The sequence below is a fragment of the Phalaenopsis equestris genome, unplaced genomic scaffold (genome assembly GCF_001263595.1).
Source record: "Phalaenopsis equestris unplaced genomic scaffold, ASM126359v1 Scaffold000287, whole genome shotgun sequence".
Lineage (NCBI taxonomy): Eukaryota > Viridiplantae > Streptophyta > Magnoliopsida > Asparagales > Orchidaceae > Phalaenopsis > Phalaenopsis equestris.
The window spans coordinates 2,184,729-2,203,390 of NW_018164729.1; the positions used below are offsets into that span (position 1 = coordinate 2,184,729).

The 18,662-nt window shown below is 34.2% G+C and overlaps 1 protein-coding gene across 1 annotated transcript in view; it reads left to right on the forward strand.

The window, feature by feature from the left end:
* LOC110024967 (kinesin-like protein KIN-14L) overlaps positions 1-10,302 on the forward strand; it is a 77,296-nt gene extending 66,994 nt beyond the window's left edge. Inside the window, exons 17-23 of the mRNA XM_020725176.1 lie at positions 373-564; positions 644-859; positions 3,082-3,432; positions 5,616-5,714; positions 8,098-8,238; positions 8,333-8,491; positions 9,735-10,302. Of these exons, the coding sequence (XP_020580835.1) occupies positions 373-564; positions 644-859; positions 3,082-3,432; positions 5,616-5,714; positions 8,098-8,238; positions 8,333-8,491; positions 9,735-10,151 (1,575 nt within the window). The 3' untranslated portion in view covers positions 10,152-10,302. The remainder of the gene's footprint in view (positions 1-372; positions 565-643; positions 860-3,081; positions 3,433-5,615; positions 5,715-8,097; positions 8,239-8,332; positions 8,492-9,734) is intronic.
* The last annotated feature ends 8,360 nt before the right edge of the window (positions 10,303-18,662 follow it).

The following is an 18,662-nucleotide window of genomic DNA, read 5'->3' on the forward strand; positions in this document are numbered from 1 at the left end:
AATAGGACACAATGGAGAAAAAGGATTCTTGTAGCCAACCCCCCGTAGTGGGATTAAGGCTTTGTTGTTGTTGTTGTTGTTGTATACATTTTAACAAAATGAGATATCTGAAGAGAAGATAGGCACCTCTTGGCGGTTCTCAATCAATTGCATATTTTGTTAGCATACACCATCAAGAAATCTAATTTATCGCCCTATCAAACGCTCACCTAAGGCTACCCTAGAAATGGAAACCCATCTTGCTTTGCTCTTTACTGCTTTCTCTGACATGTAATTCTTTCTTACTGTGTTTTCCCTCTGTTTCAGTAAACTTCATCTTGAGTCTAATCTTAAGCTAATAATCTGAAAGTTATTTGCACTTCTACACTTCAGGTCTTAGCTGCAGTAATCAAAGCTGGTGCTGCTAGGGAGCATGAAATATTAGCTGAAATAAGAGATGCTGTTTTTGCTTTCATTCGTAAAATGGAACCAAAGAGAGTAATGGACACTGTGCTAGTTTCCCGGGTTAGAATTTTGTATATACGATCCTTGCTCTCCAGATCACCAGAGCTTCAATCCATGAAGGCATGAAACCTTATTTATCTCTAGCCATTTATCTTTGTGCTTACATGAGAGCTAGTTCATTGTGCATGAATCACTACAGGTATCTCCAGTTGAGCGTTTTTTGGAGAAAGCTAATACTGTGCGAAGTCGAAGCTCTAGCCGAGGTAGTAGTCCTGGCAAATCTGCTGCCTATTATGATTCAGGTGGGAGGAGTGCTTTAATTGAGGAGCATATCCAAGGGTTTAAGGTTAATATACGGCAAGAAAAGAAGTCCAAACTCTCATCAATAGTGTTAAAACTTCGGGGCATTGATGAGGTATGATACGTATGTCCTGCTTGTAGCTGTCTGGTCAATGTGGATTTCATAATCATCCATGTAATTCTCGAGTAAGGCATCAAAGCCCTTACTTGAAATAATGACATACTAGGCAGCAACTAATTAGAGTTCTGGAATGAGGGTCATGCTTGCAAACTTTTCCTTGCTTTTGGAAAAGTAATTGTTTTCGTAATTAATATAGTCATCTTCTCGCAATACTATGCCAAAGCCTTGTATTATTTATTTATTTTTTTACTTTTTTTAGGCATGTTACCTTTTTTTTTATGGGAACACAACAAAATTTGGCTATTCAAAATTTGTGCTTATCTACCCTTGTATTGCATATCCGAAACATGTAACTCATGCTTAAATAACCCTTTTTGCACATTTTCAGCTCTTATCTTTTCCCGAAGTTCAACTTTAAACTCAACCTATGTAGCCAGTTCCTTGGTTCTTCACATCAGCTTCACATCTTTTTGCTTTTTTTTGTGTGTGGATGCTTATGATTCCTTAGTTAGCATTTGGCACAAAGTGTTAGATGTTTATTTTGTCTAAGAAAACCTGTATTTGTCTTGTATGTGAATTTGCACGAGACAAATTCCTATTATCTTCACTATTTTAATTAATTAGCATAATATTTAGTACGCCTTTAAAGTGTTTTTGAAATATTCATATGCTACACTTGAAATTGCATATCAGTACTTTACGTAAAAACTTATTCTCTAATTATTCAATTAATATTCTCTTATTTTCATTAGTGCATTTCAATTGTAATCTTTAGTGCCATTTTTCAATCATTTGAAATGTTACACATTTAAATTGCTTATTAACAATAACAGCAAGAACACAAATGTGGACTAAAACTTGGATGTTATTCTAAGCACGCCCTTGAAATTATTTTTGGACCATATTCAATTAGTTGCATCAAAACAAGAAGGGGAAATCTTAATACCGGACGTAGCCCAAAATTTAATAGAAACAAAAATATTATTGCTGAAATTTAATTAGTTTACAAACAAGACTCTTGAAAATTGGAAAATAACACACCAAAGATAAAAAGAAACCTGGGGCGAGGATGAGGGTGGCGTATGGTGGTAGATAGCAGGTAGTGGGTGATTTTTGGGGCTTTTAGGGTAGGACTGCTAGGCGTAGGTTTGACAGCAACCTGCTGGCTGTCCTGGACTGTCGGCAACAATCAGAGGATGGCAAGGAGGCTGGTAGCAGCTGGGGAGGTGTGTAAACAAGCCGAACACGGTTAGCCTAGGCTCAGCTCGCGTTCGGCTCTTTAAAAATTACCACAGTTCATGCTCGGCTCTTTTATATTTCAAACGAAAAAATATTGTTTGTGTTCGGCTTGTTTGCTTAGCTAGCCGAACATGATCTGTTCTAGAACAAAGAATCGTTTTGACAACCCTAGTCATGCAACTGTAGAATATTAAGGGTTGAGGCGAGATTTAAATCTTATTATTTATATTAAAACATAATTTAAATATAATTTAATATATTTTTATTCAATTTTTCATTTAATAATTTTAATTGCTTATAAATCTTTGTATCATTGCAGTCAAATAATTTTTATATATATATATATATATATATATATATGTATGTATCTATGTATATATAATTTAATTATTTGAGGCAAAACGAGCTGAACACGAGTGAACATCTTTGCTCATGTTCGACGTGTTTATATATCGAACGCAAAAGAATTGTTCGTGTTTGGTTTATTCACTTGGCGAACGAATCGAACACGAACTTCTTAACAAGCTGAACACAAACAGTTCGCGAACGCCGTTTCGCTGCCCCTACTTGGAAGGACAGCTGTTGGTTTGGGGGAGGATGGGAAAGTGGGCTGCAAGTATTGGAAAGCACAGTTGTAGGTCTGGGAGGCTGGGATAGTGGGCTACATGTGTTCGAAGGACAGCAGTCATGGGAAGACAGGGAGATGTGTTGTCATGGGTAGGTGGGTTGCTGGGTAGCAGTGGGGATTCCCACCAAATGAAAAGAGGGAGGAGGGGGTTGGTTCAACTCCCGGCCGTTGTTGAATGTGCTTGAAGTGGTTTAGCCCCCATAGAGCCCGCCTCACATCTTGTAGGTATTTAACAGAAAAATAGATTCATATACCAAAAATAACTAATTCAGAGAAGCTCCAAGCGTACCTTTGTGTCATCCTTGGTTTTGCTTTGTTTGCTTCAGATTTTCTTAATTTGATTTAACAGGAAACTTGGAGGCAGCATGTTACAGGTGGAAAGCTTCGTGAGATAACTGAGGAAGCTAAAGCTTTTGCACTAGGGAACAAGGCTCTTGCTGCTCTTTTTGTTCACACTCCTGCTGGTGAGCTACAGCGGCAAATTCGATCCTGGCTTGCAGAGAATTTTGAATTTCTTTCAGTTTCTGGCGGTGATGCCCTAGGAGGAACATCCGGGGAGATAGAGCTTCTGTCTACAGCAATTATGGATGGATGGATGGCCGGTTTAGGTTCCGCTCAGCTTCCTCATACAGATGCTTTAGGGCTGCTGCTATCAGAATATACCAAGCGAGTTTATACATCTCAATTGCAGCACCTAAAGGTGTGTGCCCGTACCGAACCCAAGATGATCTTTTTCTTTTACCTCTGAGATTCAGTTATGTAATCTTATTTACATAGATGATGTGCAGCCAAAAAAGTACGTTAAAATATAGGATTTTACATTTTCTCCAGTCATAATATTGCCAAATATCATGAAATATTTGAATGATAGAATCATGAACAAAGTTGGATGGATTAGTCTTTGCAATCTGGTATTATTATACTATTTTTGAAGGTAACTGGAGCGGATAAAGCAAATTTACTGTGAAGGACAGTGTTGCTAGCTAGCTTTTATAATGTATAAAAACTTATAATAAACGCATTCAATTACTTAGCTCAAATAAGATCAACTTTTCATAGGCCAACCAAAGGGAGTTGAACTTGACTGCAAAGGAGCTAAACTGTGTCAGTTTTTAATTCTTTTTTAACCCATCTTTGTTTATTTATTTTTGCCTAATTTGATGTAATATAATAATTTTTAGCTAACTTAGTCCCAATTGCAAACAAAAGTAGTTGATCCGCTTTGCAAAGTAGATCCAAACCAGTTTTCAAGCTTGGTTGGGCCCATCTTTTTTTTTTCCATAATTTACACTTTTATTTAATTTTGTAATTGTAATAATATAAACATATTCTCATCCTTATCTTTTTGCAAGTAAGGTCAATATAATTTCAGTCTATCATTAGGTTTGTTTTCCTTTTGAAATAAACCTATTTGTATGGACTTCTACAATGGATTTTTTTGAGGAAATAAATTGATGCATCTTCTCCATTGATCCGAGTTTTCTCTGCAAGTCTTCTTAAATTGTTTATGTGAAATTTGCTCTTCTTCTTATTCTTTCTTTATTCTACACGTTTTCCTACATCAATTAGTATCCTCCTTACATCTATCCGTCCTCTATTAATCAGTATCAGAGCATTTCTTCTGTCATTATATAAGTGTAATTTTCCATCTTTTCTTCAATGGGTATATCAAGAAAATAAACCCTTTAATTGCTTGGGATAAAGAGGATGTACCTTGAAGCATGTGTTGGTTATCTCTTTTTAAGCATGATAAGAGTTAGAGGAAGTTGGAGTAGAGCCGTATACTAGTCGTGTACTAAGAAATTATGATGGTTAATGAATTTTTCAACTGTTTTTTATAATTAAGTTACCTTAATTATATACTGATTATTTTGTTCTTGTGTTTAAACGTTTATGAACAGGCCACCTTTTATATGATGAAATTCTTTGTAGTCTAAATTTGCTTGTAACTGAGTAGAGCTTGTTAGTTGCTTTACTTGAGAATCTGCTATTGGGGAACTCATCGAAACTAATATTTTCTTAATAAAATACTTACATTATGGTAATTATTAAATAACAGGAGCAAGGAATATATTGGAAGATATCTCAATGCAACCTCTTTGATAAAATTTTGTTTTTGTATGAATGCATACCTGAAGAACTGAATGACCAGAAAACTTCCAAGAAGTATGATCTTCTTGTTTTATTTTCTTGTATGTACTAATTTTCCCTGGGGCTTTATTTTTAAAAACTTTTGCAAAATTTGTATCAGAGATTAGATCGGGAAGAATACTTGATCATATTATAATCCAAATATTATATTTTTTTAACAAAATGATGATATTATTATACTGATAGGGTGATTTATCTTTCTTGTGTTGTTTTAACTGACATTGGTATTGCATCTGAGTAATGAGTAAACTTTATTTAAATATCAATGGTGTAGAAAAATGTAAACCTTTGGTGAAACTAATGCATATTATAGTAAAAGCTAGAAATATACGATAACTAAGAAATGCAAATCTTATGTAGTAGTATTTTGTGAACTATTTTATTCAGTACCTATGTCTGCGATGCTAGTACATTTTTTTTTATATTTATTAATGGCATTATGCATACGTAATTGTCTTGAAGGCAAATTTTCCTCAAATTTAATTGATAGGCAATATTATTTATTTATGTGACTTGAAGCTAAAAGAAACTGGCAAAAACATGGAACTGATAAAAATCAAGGGAATAGTGAAAGTTTTTATTTTTGTCAGGTGTCTTGTGGTTCGTCTTTTTTGTAAGCTGTGCTGATTGTCATTTCATATTATATGCAGAGACTAGCATATAATTTCCCTTGCACTTACATTTAAAGGATAATGCAAACTGAAAACTGCAAGTTGGTTTGATTTTTGGTAGGATATAGCAGGTACCTTGGCAATGGAAGAGGCTGAAAACCAGCCTCACGTGAATAAGTTGCGCTCAGCTTTGGAATCTGTTGACCACAAAAGAAGAAAGGTATTTGGAGTTTCTGTTATCAATAGTGTACTATGAAATTTACCTTTATTTCAATCTATGGCTGAGTTTAGAATTTCTGAATTCCTGCCAACTTTTTGGATTTCTATTGGATTGAGTTTGACATGGTTGGTTTCCTTCGTCGATCGCCACTATACTATACCACCTGGCTTTCTCTTGCAAGGGTTTGGCTTGGGCTGGAATTTTTTCTACACTTCAACTTTATACATCATATGTTTGTTTATGCTTTAAGTGCCAAAGTATTCCTTATAATGTAAATTGACAGATTTTGGTTTTAATGGCGGTCTGCAAAAGATTTACGCACATATTAAATAACCTTTATCATTAAGTTTTTGGGAATCTGCGCAAATTTTTTCGCGTTGGACTTGTTGAGAAATAAGTTTTGGATTAATCATGTATGAAGAAAGTGAACGCATGTTATTATCATCTTCATCATTGTTATCTTCAGGCTAATGGTTTATGAGAGCTTGGGACCACATGCTTCAAAGGGCCGTATATAACATAATGTACTTGTATTTGTTACAGAAAATAGTTTTTTTTTTTTTTTTTACGGAAATTGGCTGTGGGTTAATGTGCTATTTCAGATCAAATACTCCTTTGGCAATCATTTTTTATGTGCAAACTGCCAAAATAGTCCTTTCACTGTTAAAGTGGTGTCATTCTAATTCTCAAGTTTACAAAAGTGCTAAATTAATCCCTACAAATTTTTAATGGGGGTGGAAAATAATTATCACTAGGGATTATTTCAACCCATATTAAGAAAGTTTATGGACTATTCTGACAGTTTTATGAATATTAGATTAAAATGATCTCCAGCAAAGAGTCAAGAGACCATTTTGACACTTTTCTCCTGTTTTGTATATATGAGTTAGTTATGAACTTGTTACCCTTGCAGCTCCTAATAAACTGTTTGATCTTTGTTTAAATGGAATCCGGTGTGATTAAAAAATTGACTTCATAATGATACCAGAGTTAACCCAAATCACAATGAGAAAAACAAATGTTATTACTGAATTGCAAATGGTTACATGAAGATTCATCAAAAACAGGAAATAAATGACCACAACACCCAAACGGTCGAAAGACGATAACGACGCTATGAAATGAGAAATTAACGCAAGACACAGAAACGACTTCCTCTAGGGAGAGCGACAAATGTAACAGAGGAGGAAGGTGGCTGCGGCGGTGCTGGACGGAGGCTGGCAGCGAAGGCAGCGAGTAGGATGCTTGCTGGTAGGAAGTAGAATAACACATAGCCGACTGGTGTCTGGCGGCTGGAAGCAACAGGACAGCTGTTGGACGGGGCAGGAAGGTCGGGGTGGCTGCTGGAGGGTCGGGACGGCTGTTGGAAGGTCGGGACGGCTGCTGGAAGGCGGTCGAAGGTTTGGACGGCAGCACGATAGCTGTGGGAAGTGTCGAACAACAGCATGGAATGTATCGGCGTTGTTGGTGGCAGCAAAACAACTGTTAGAAGCGTCGAACAATAGCAGGGTTTTTCGGTTGTTGGAAGCAGTGTTGAAAGGGGCAGAATGATAGATGTCTCGAGCTACAACTGGAGCACCACCAGGGTCTGGTCATCAGCTCTGACGAATTACAACCGGAGCACCTTTTCGTTGTCGGGTACAACCCTCGAAGAGAAAGAATACCTCAAAGGCAGCACTCATGAAAATATGTTCTTCCCAATCCTAGGCAAACAACATCTATAAATAAGGGGGAACTAGATAAACTAGGAAAGGAAGATAATATGCAATAAATAAAGGAGAGCGGGGGTGGGGTGAGGGAGGAAATGGAATGAATTTGAAGTTAGGCTATTGCAGGAATGGATGAATTTAGGCTGGGAATCAAATAGGAAAGAGAATTAAATCGGAAATGGGACCATGGTCGTTGCAGCTGCTACGGTACCATGGTTGGTAAGCTCCTGCGTCGTATAATTGTGCCTCCAATGTTGGGTTATAGCGTGGTTTGTTCATCTTTGAGGGTTTTCTATTGTTGGTATGCATGCATGCTAATGAGTAATGTGTCAAAATAGTACCTGAACTATTTACATGGAATCATTTTAATTCTAGATTTCATAGAAGTGCCAATTTAGTTCCCAATTTTTTTAATATGGATTGAAAATGTCCACACACATGATTATTTTAGCTCACATAAAAATAAACTGGGCACTAATTAACACTTTTATAGATTCTTGAACTAAAATGACTCCCGACAAAAGTTTAGGGGACCATTTTTGTCACTTTTCTCCATATCTAATTAAATGGCGTGGTTCCTTCAAATTTATAAAAGGGCTGTCGCTATCACTCTTTTTATTATTTATTCCTTTATTATTATTTTTTGAATTTAAGGAACTTATTATGATTATCAGATTTTGCAACAAATGAGGAGTGACACAGCCTTACTATCAAAAGAAGAAGGTGGTTCTCCTATCCGCAATCCTTCCACTGCAGCTGAAGATGCACGCCTTGCTTCCCTTATAGCCCTAGATGAAATTCTAAAGCAAGTCGGGGTATACTAATTTTTCTCAGTTTATTCTTCCTTGATGCATTTATAATATAGAATATGTTTCAAAAAAAAGAACAATTGATAATTTATATTTGTAGGAGATAATGAGACAAGCCTCAGCAAGTTACTTAACTAAGACGAAGAAGGATGCACTTTTAGCATCTCTGGATGAGCTTTTAGGGCGCATGCCATCCCTCCTTGACATTGACCACCCATGTGCAAAGAGAAAGATTTTTGATGCTCGAAGAGAAATAGAGGTAATGTGGTTATCTTAGAAAGACAATCTCACTCTTTGCAGATTTATGTATTTTTTGTTCATTGAATTGTTTGTCTGTTAGCTTTCATTGCTTGAGTTGCTCTCTATGGATGAACGCAGCTTCTTATATTTTTATGTTGGTTCCCTATGAATGTTTTTTCAAGTGCTTTTAACTTTTGTTGCGTATCTTATAACACTTTCTTTATTTTCTTCAGTTAATATTATTCATTCCATCTATAGTGTGATCCATGAAGTCAACATTTTTTACATGTTTGTTTATTTATTTTATTTTTATGCATGACTTAGACACGAATATATATTGCTAAATGTGTAGTTTCTGATTTGATCCTGTCTATTGACCTAAATGTGTCGTTGAATACAGCATCACACAAAATTAATTGAAGGGCCTTTGATCGCAACACTCATTTCATGAGTCAAATCATGTCGATCCGATTAGAATGCTGAAATTGCCATGGGGAGAGTGCAATCAATTCGATAAACAATGGTACCCAATAAATGTGATGTTATGGAAGTTTAGCTTGAAATGTGTCATTACAAATCAGATTCACCAAATGTCGCTCGTTTTACAGAACGAAATATTACATTGAGAATGCAACTTTGTTTGAAGATTTCCCCATCATTGTCTGCTTCACGAAACAGATTGTGATGACACATCAAGAATGCAAAAATTACCTCAAAATAACTTTTGTTTAGTCAATTCATTAAACGAGACTCGAGAGCAAGTTGCGGAATCCAAGTGTGACACGAAGACATTAACTTTTAAGGCACGCAAATGATGAGTAATTGTGAGGGAGATCCAACTCATGTATGGTATCGTTAAAAATAAGAATAATACAATATACCCTCTCTAAAATCAAGTTAATTAAATCAAAATTATCATTTAGCATATTATATTAAAATTAGTTATATAGCCCATTAGATATATTTATGTATATTTATGTGATAAATGTATATCTATATTTTTAAAAAAAATTCTATATAAGAGCTGAATTTCATGTGATTGATGTTGATACATCATTTAGAGCTTTCTTAGGCTGAGTATGGCTCCATGAGCATGGAATGATTTATTTATTATGCATTGTGCATGATGTATTTAAGGGATTGAGAGAAATTCTGAATTATTAATACATACAACCCTTCATTCTACCAAGATGTCAACTTCATTACAAAAGAACCTAAGCCATGTTTATCTTTTTTTTTATTTTTTTCGTGATTTTCTGCAGTCGATGCCCGAAGACGCGCATCCCCATAATGAATCAAGGTCTCTCCAACCATTCGCCGGTTCAACCGCCCCTGCAGACACCGATGTAACTCAATGGAACGTACTGCAGTTTAACACTGGTTCAACATCACCATTTATCATCAAATGTGGGGCCAACTCCAACTCCGAGCTGGTCATCAAAGCCGATTCTAAGATCCGAGAACCCAAAGGGAACGAGATCATAAGAGTCTTACCCCGCCCTTCCATTCTTTCTAATATGAACTACGAGGAGATCAAACAAACTTTTGATCAGCTGCCGGAGGCAGTGAGCTTTCTGGCCCTCGCAAGGACGGCCGACGGAACTCGAGCTAGGTACTCCAGATTGTTCAGAACTCTAGCCATGAAAGTCCCTTCCCTCAAAGAATTAGCAGAGTCATAAAGCTTGAAAAGGTTAGGCTTAATATTATATTGCAGTACACTATATTTATAGCTTTTATGTTTCTGTTTAAAACTGGATGCTGGACAAGTTTAATTTAATATGTTGTATTGTCAGATTGTAATATTTAATTTCTTTTTGTTGTGCAAAATAAAAAGAAGAAAAAAAAAAGAACTATTTGTGCGTTAGGCCCTATGCAACTTTTTTATATTTTTGTAATATTTTGAGTTTGTCAAAATTGTGGAATTGGATATGAAATTAAGAAAATTGTATGATTGAATATTAGGTAAAAAAAATCAAAATTGCTAATTGACACAAAGAAGTGGTTTTTTCAGAAGAGTAGCATTGTGCTTCTTGAAGAGTTCTATATGTAAATTTGTTTAAGTGGGCTTTTGATGGAAAAAAAAAAAACTGCATAGCAGAATGTTGACTGAGCTGGGAAGGAATTGCACCCAACTTTGTATTTCTATGCATTGTCGGAGCAGCCTGCTTATATTTAGTTGGTCGAGCGGCTGAAGCTAATTGCTGTTTATTGTTTTAAATCTTAAATCAATCAAACTGAGGAGCTAATTCTCTCTTGCTTTTTATTTTTGTTTATACCAGATGAGAATGCTTAGCTGGATAAGTGGCTTTACACTTAAGAGACAATGTAATGTGAAATTATGTGAAATTAATATATCTGTGATAGGGTTGGTGTAGCTCCAGTGGTGGACAAAATTAGAGAGTCGTCTTAGATGGTCTGATCACATTAATTGTCAACCGTCTGATGATCTTGTTAAGAGAGTAGATGCTTTAGATTTGTTTTATGTTAAGAAAGGCTGAGGTAGATATAAAAGAAAGACATGGGCATATTGTATAAAAAATAATCTTAATTTATTAGAATTAAATGAAAACATGACACTCAATAGGATGCAATGGATAAAAAGGATTCATGTAGCCCACTCCATGTAGTGGGATAAAGGCTTGCTGCTGCTGTTGCTGTTGTATTTATTAATAAGAATTCTCTGTTATGATTTATAGATAAGATTTCTCTTAAAATTTAAGTCCCCTGCAACTTGCACTAGCACTTTCTCTCCCTCTCAAAAGCATGAGTTCCATAATGAGCTTGGCCTCAAATAGGCGGGTAAATGAGTTAAGACCATCTCGAGCCACCCTCAACTTGATCACGAGCATAATTTTATAAGTAGGCTCGTGAGGCAGCTTATTTAGTATAAAAGAAAAAAAAATATTAATTTAAGTTATTGTTATAACAATTTAATTTTGAGTCAAGTTAGAATCATCTTGAAATTAACTTGAATGGATTGAGTATAGCTCGAAATCAACTTGTAGTTCGTTATAACTTTGAACTAGTGCAGTTCGAAATTGAAATGAGCTCGAATCAACTTGAAATTGGAACAAATTGGCTCAAATTGGGTTATTTTGATCTGCTCAAACTTGATTTTTTTTTTTTTTTTAATTTAGCATTAAATGTGTGACAACACCGTGACTCTTTAGTTGACGGCGTTTGTAAGACCTTGGGGGACCTAGCTTAGTCACATTGGGTTGGTTGAGGAGTCTGCCCTCTAGCTAATCTTTTAAATAAATAAATAGATAGATAGATACATATACATATATATGAACAAAAATGCTCGAAGCCGATTTTGAGGTAGTTCATCCAAAGTTTCGGCTCATAGCTCGACCCGTTTATTTTGATTTGATCTTGTTTCGAGCCAAAATTCGAATCAATTTTCAAGCGATTAACAATCTTCGAGCTACATTCACAGCTCCAACCATGGGAAGATTATCTTAGCCCGAATTAAAAGAATCGGATGGCTAATTTGATACTTTGAAAATGAATCAAAATAAATAGTCAAAGAACTATTTTGAAACACGACAAGCTCTGCAAATAGCTCGTCAATTCTTTTTTGTAAAATATCAACTATTTTAACATATTTCGTTGATTGTTTATATTACACATAAATATTTAATATGATTTAATGTGCTTTGTTCTACATAAAACTTTCCACATTTCTTGCCCATAAATAATTCGATTTACTTCAAGATATATCAAAATTTATATTGCACTTCTTCAAACCACACAAATTAATTCAATATTTATTCCATTAATAAATTTAATCAAAATGTTCTGCAATCTTATTTCTTTTTCTCATATAGTCATATAAATTGTTATATTTTCTAAAAATGCATGATGTCAATATGTCACAAAGTCATATGGGGATTTACTCAAGTACCAACCAATTCTTCTATATTTCCATATCTACACCCAAACTTTACTTTTTAGTTTTCACAGATGCCACCCAAATATACCACCTTGTCATGCACAACTAAGGTGGTATATATGTAAAAACTAAAGTTTACATCCTAGACATGTAAATACATAAGAATTCAGTGATATGCACCAAATCGTCCAATAAAGAAATAAATCCTTATTTAAATTATAATTTTATCAAACATAACACTTCTCGTAAGTCGTGACACCCCATCAAACACTCATTTCATGAAAACATAAACTTTCATCACAACACTAAACAAAAACCATTAAAAAAAAAACATATAAATCTTTTTATTGCACGACACACAACAACATCGCAAATTATTACATATCAACCCCTGCATATATTAAAAACTCAGCCATCAACCCTTTACTCGGACGGCAGCCCGTCTATCTTCCATATCAAAGTACGGCAGTGATGGCCCAAATGATTAATCCTCTTCAAATTAGTGAACCACCAGATCTTATACATGTCGGGCCAACAATCCTTACCAACATTGAGAACACCGCGGCAGACGGCCTCGCCCGGCAGGGTCCCATTATAGAAGAAAAGCTTGATCCATCCGATGGCCTCGGGCTTGCCCAAATAACCCCAGCACTTGTAGACTGCGCCGTATGGGTTGGCGGGTTCAGGTGGGCCTGGGGGTTTGACGGGCTTTGCGGGCGGTTCGGGAATTTTGGCGATATCGGGCCCGAAAACACTCTTGGGAACTTTGAAGGGTTTGTTCCATGGAATGTTGCTGGCAAGAGTAGTGGCGGAGAGGAGGGAGAGGAGGGTGGTGATGGTGAGGAGGTGATTGGCTGCCATTGCTGATATGTGGGTTGATGGATGGAGAAAATAGGGGGTGGTGGTGGTGTAATTTATAGGGATGAGGAGGGGGTATTTGAAACTGTTATTTATTTATTTGGTAAGAGAAAACGATGTTTTATTAAATACATCAGTTTTTTTTTTTTTATTTATTTAGGATAAACTTAAATTGTATTTAAGTTTATTAATATGGTTGTTATGTAAGTTTTATCTTGTGTATATTGACAACGGGTGGGGATGTAAGAATGTTGACCCGAGCGCTTAATTTATTCATATATGGGTAGAGAAATTAAGCCACGAGAATTTCAAAATATTATTTTTATGATTAAATATTATTTATGATTTATGTATTTTTATTAGGTAATTATTTTTTCTTATAAAAGAATCTTTCGTGAACCGTAATTTCAGATATTGTTGGATCATCATTTGTTAAATTTTAAATTTAAATATTATTAATTTATGCGACATTTCAAAGAGATTTGGTTTCACTAAACGACATTCCAATTTTAACGGCAAAGTCTCATAAATGTAAATATTAAATTTTATGCGTTAGACACATAAATACTTACAAAAAAAACTTACGTGGTATGTTTGTAAAATATATTAATTTTTTCAACAAAAATATATATATATTAATATTAATGTTGTTTCACTAAACGACATTCCAAAGAGGTTTTGTTGTTAGGTGACTTTAATCATATTGCTTATAATATACTTTCTTGAACAGTGAACATGTTTTCTTAATCATGCATTAATTAAGAAATTAATCATGTCTTTGGAATCTAATTACATGCTGGTTCCCATGTGCTTGCCTTGTACTCGATTGCACCATTTAACTTTGACTAAAATTAATCTATTATCACCATTTAAAATTTGATATTTACATATCTAACCAAAAATTATAACTTTAATGAAGTACATACTTCAAAGAAACAATTATAATCCTCAAATAAAATCATATGCACGTAAATAAAAGTAATTTTGATTAATTAGATAAATTTCCATAATTAAATATAATTTATATAAGTTCCTTGCTCTTCATTGTCAGCTAAGCCACATGCATATTTGATAATTTATTAGAGTCCTGTCCCTTTGATTAACTTATAATTAAACTAATTATGTAATAATAATAATAATTAAACCTTAATTATTTGTTTTAAGGGATAGCGACAAAGTTGCAATTGTTGTTTTACATATAATTTATTAAGTACGAGAATCTACCATTATATTTGGTGTCTTCCATTCATTAAAATTCTCATTGTTGTTTGAATTAATTATATTTGCATATTTGTTCTTTTTTTTTGTATGTATGTGATTATATCCAAATATTATAATAAATATAAAGGGGAAATTTTTTAAAGAGTGTACTCATAAATAGAATAAAAAATTAATACTATAGCATTCATGCTTGTCTGAGGACTGTCCTACTTTGTCTGACACGCTATTATGCTACATATTATCAAGTGTGAATCTCGAGTTGAGCATAATATAGTCTAAAGTCAAATTCGAGATCATTTGAGCTCCATTTTTAAGAAATTTATAATCAAATTGAGTGTTTGGACAAGATGACCTAATGACTTCGAATATTTTCCAATCCGTGTTCAGATAAACCAATATCAAACTCTTGAAATAAAAAGTCGAATGAACTTAAATGTTGGCAAACTTGTAGTCAAATAAAGCATCTTGGCGAGAGGGTGTCTATGAGCTCAAGATCATTCAATTATGATATCATTAAGACAGTTAAATATTGAAAAAAATTACATGTGATCAAGTGAATTAATGTGGACCATCATATAAAGAGATAGGCCAAATTTATCAAAATATTCATGTAAAAAATTATAAATAGTTTATCATTTTTCACTTGAAGGAGAGAAGAGAAAAGAAGAGTTAGTTGACTACTAAAGCTTTTCTTTTAAAATTATGATGATCGTCGTCAATCGCCGGAGATCTTGATCGACCACCAGAGTTCATCATCGACCACTAAAGGTCGCCAATTGCTCACCAGAGGCCATCATCTACCGCCTGGCTTCGTCGGTCACCACTAACGATGGTTTAAATCACCCTTCTACAATTATAACTTCTTTAATCAACCATAATTGTTAGAGTTTCTAATTATAGCAGTTGTAGCTCTATTATAACAATTATAATCATCAACTATGGCTTCAATAATCAATTACGATTTCTATATCTAACTACGATTTCTATATCTAACTACGACTGTTATAGCCCCATCACAATTGTTATAGTTAGACCACAACAACTATAGCGTGTATTACTCTTGACAACTATAAGATTATTTCAAAGTAATTGTGATTTCAGCATCATCTTGTAACCTTATATTTCCTAATAAAGGTGAAGAGTTGTCCCTGTGCTCCTCCTGATTCTATATTATATTATTTTAATTGGGTCGGAGCCCATGTTTTTTTTTTCCCCTTCCAGGGTAATTCCATATAATTTTTTTATGATTCCTTTAATTATTTTTCATTTATATTTATGTGTGTTAGATCAATGTATTATGCTAAGATGTTAAATTATCATTTTATTTTCTCATACTCAATATAATCATTTGGCACATTACTAGCTTTTTGTGAACGTATAAAATATATCGTGATTTTATAATTTTACCCAAAATTATTTTTTAAGGAGCTTAATCTAAACCTTAGCTACAATTATTCACAAAATCCTCCTTTTTTCACTTTGAATCATCTTTAGAACTCCATTTCACTTATTTTGCTCTATTTAAAGCAATCAATATTGCGAACTTTATTAATCATTTAAATTATATTTAAATGCATCACCTCAAATCGTATATGTTTACATATCTAATTATATACACAAATATGAGTATACATATTTTTTTTTTTTTGCAAATTGAATCGAGTCATCTGCCGAAGCAGCAAATTGAATCGAGTCATCTGCCGAAGCAACTGAGTCGAGCTCATCTGCAGATCTAACTATATTCATACCTCTCAAACAGACGGATTAGCTCACCTGTACGAGGCCGATCATCGAAGAAGATTATTATGACTAGTGAGAATGTGTCAATTCATTCTTAAAACACATCGTTCTACACTTAGGACTAGAACTTTTCACCCAAGCATCAGAGGTGGGTGTAGTACCGACAGCACCTGACTCCCATATCACAGTTTTTCCATTGAGACATCAGGAAAAAACATCGTACAATACGTCTATCATTTTATTAATTTTCTCCCTTCTCTCCAAAAGGAAATAGAGAAATGAGAGGATGTGGGTTCCATATCTCTCTCTCTCTCTCTCTCCATCTATCTCTTGTAACTGAGGGGACCCCTTACTGAGAGGAGCCTGATTTCTCCGGCTTAAGGGAGAAAAGCATTTAATACATTTTATAAGATTCCTTTTGAGGCTCCTAACAATCTCTCTCTACAATAGAAAATTTTCATCGAATTGTATGTAGGTGTTCGTGTTCGGTTCGTTTAAAATTTAGTTTATTTGAAATAAGTTCGTGTTCGTTTCTTAACGAACGAGCCGAACACGAACCGAACACGAGTTGTTCGCGAACGACGAGCCAATTTGACATCTCTAATATTAATATATAAAAATAATATTATATATTAATTATATAACTTATATTATATAAATATACAATATCTATATTAGTATATTACTACTATAGTATATTAATATATTATTATTATTATTTTATTATATATTATAAACGAATCGAACACGAACTCGTTGACGAATCGAACACGAACTCGTTGACGAATCGAACACGAACTCGTTGACGAATCGAACACGAACTCGTTGACGAATCGAACACGAACTCGTTGACGAATCGAACACGAACTCGTTGACGAATCGAACACGAACTGTTCACGAACAACGAGCTTTTTTGACAGCCCTAATTGTATGCACTCACAAATAATAAGAGACCCTGTGCCTCAAAAGGATTCATATTTAACGTGCATACCGCTCCAATCTTTAACAAAAACACCACTACTCCTAATTTTTTGAAAGTGAAGTAGAACTTTTTCATAAATTAGTCGTCAAAATGTCATAAATGCAAATATAAAACTTTAGGAGTTGAATATGTAAATGTAAATATATGTAAAATTCCCTCTAAATTAAACTAATAAATCAATATTTTTCATCAAATTAAAAAAAAATGCCGATTAGTTAGTCCCTTTGATACGCTTAATTTTTCTGTGCGAACTCCGACGTAGCTCAATGTATAGCGGATGTTATTCCTGAGTTTTTTTCAGGTTATTTTTTCTTTATTTTTAATAATCTTTAAGTAACCCAGAAATAACTCGTAACCTTTATTTTTTAATTATTTCTGAATTATTTCGAAATTATTAAAAATAAATCATAAATAATCTGAAAATGAGTCAAAAAAAACACATATAGCTAAATAGGATGTGCTCTTTTTACACGCAATGACCGTGTCTGTAAAGCCATCTTCCATTAGCCTGTAGCCTTCATATGGCAGCTTTTTGCCTTAAAACAATAAACTTATTAAAAGCGGCAATAAAAATATCTAATAAGGGTAACGCTACATGGAGGCTATATGGCTCGGGGACGCCGAATTTACTTTTATTCCCGAAATGCCCCTATGCTTCTGCCGCCGATGATATTCCGGACGTGCCCCTGGTAGAAGTTAGTGAAAAGACAGACGGGGCTTTCTACGCTTTGGCCAGTCTCACGTGGTGGTTGATGCTGTCGCAAGTTGATTTTACGAAACTGCCCCTGCAATAATTTTAATGTCGATTTATGAACCGGCATTGTATTTCTTTTTTAAATGAATCCCGCTTATAATTTTCTAAGTTAATTTGAACATATTCAAAATCTCTATCCCCCTCTCTCTTTCATGCTTGTGTGTGTGCAATGATGTAGTAATTCATAGTTTATGCAGCTCACAATTCCAACTTCTAATGTCTGCATATGTCATTACAACTTACCACTACGGTCTAGGTGGTTTACAGCTCGTATAGCCAACATATGTGACAAACTATGACTTACGTGGTTCATAGCTCATGTAGTTCCGGCTCCAGTCTCTGTAGCCTATAAACACTATACAGTCTTTCACAACTACGTCTTAGTTGACCAATTATCATCTATATAGTTCACAACAAACTCAATTACCTTCATATTTTTAGTCCCCATTAAGGAAAAAATGAAAAAATATAACATGAGTTTTACATGATAATTATATACCAAGCAAATTATGTATAAAATTTGAGAGAAAATTGTATGACATTGCAATTACACCAAAGGTTTTATATGCGGTTCTATTCAATAATTTAAACAATTGTTAATATAAATTGAGGACGACAAAAATGAAGTATAAAGAAAAATATATTATGTTAAACAAAATTAAAATTAGGAAGATTTACAAACATACCACTCAATTCCTTTGTATTTACATATTTAACACCTAAACTTCAATTCCTACATT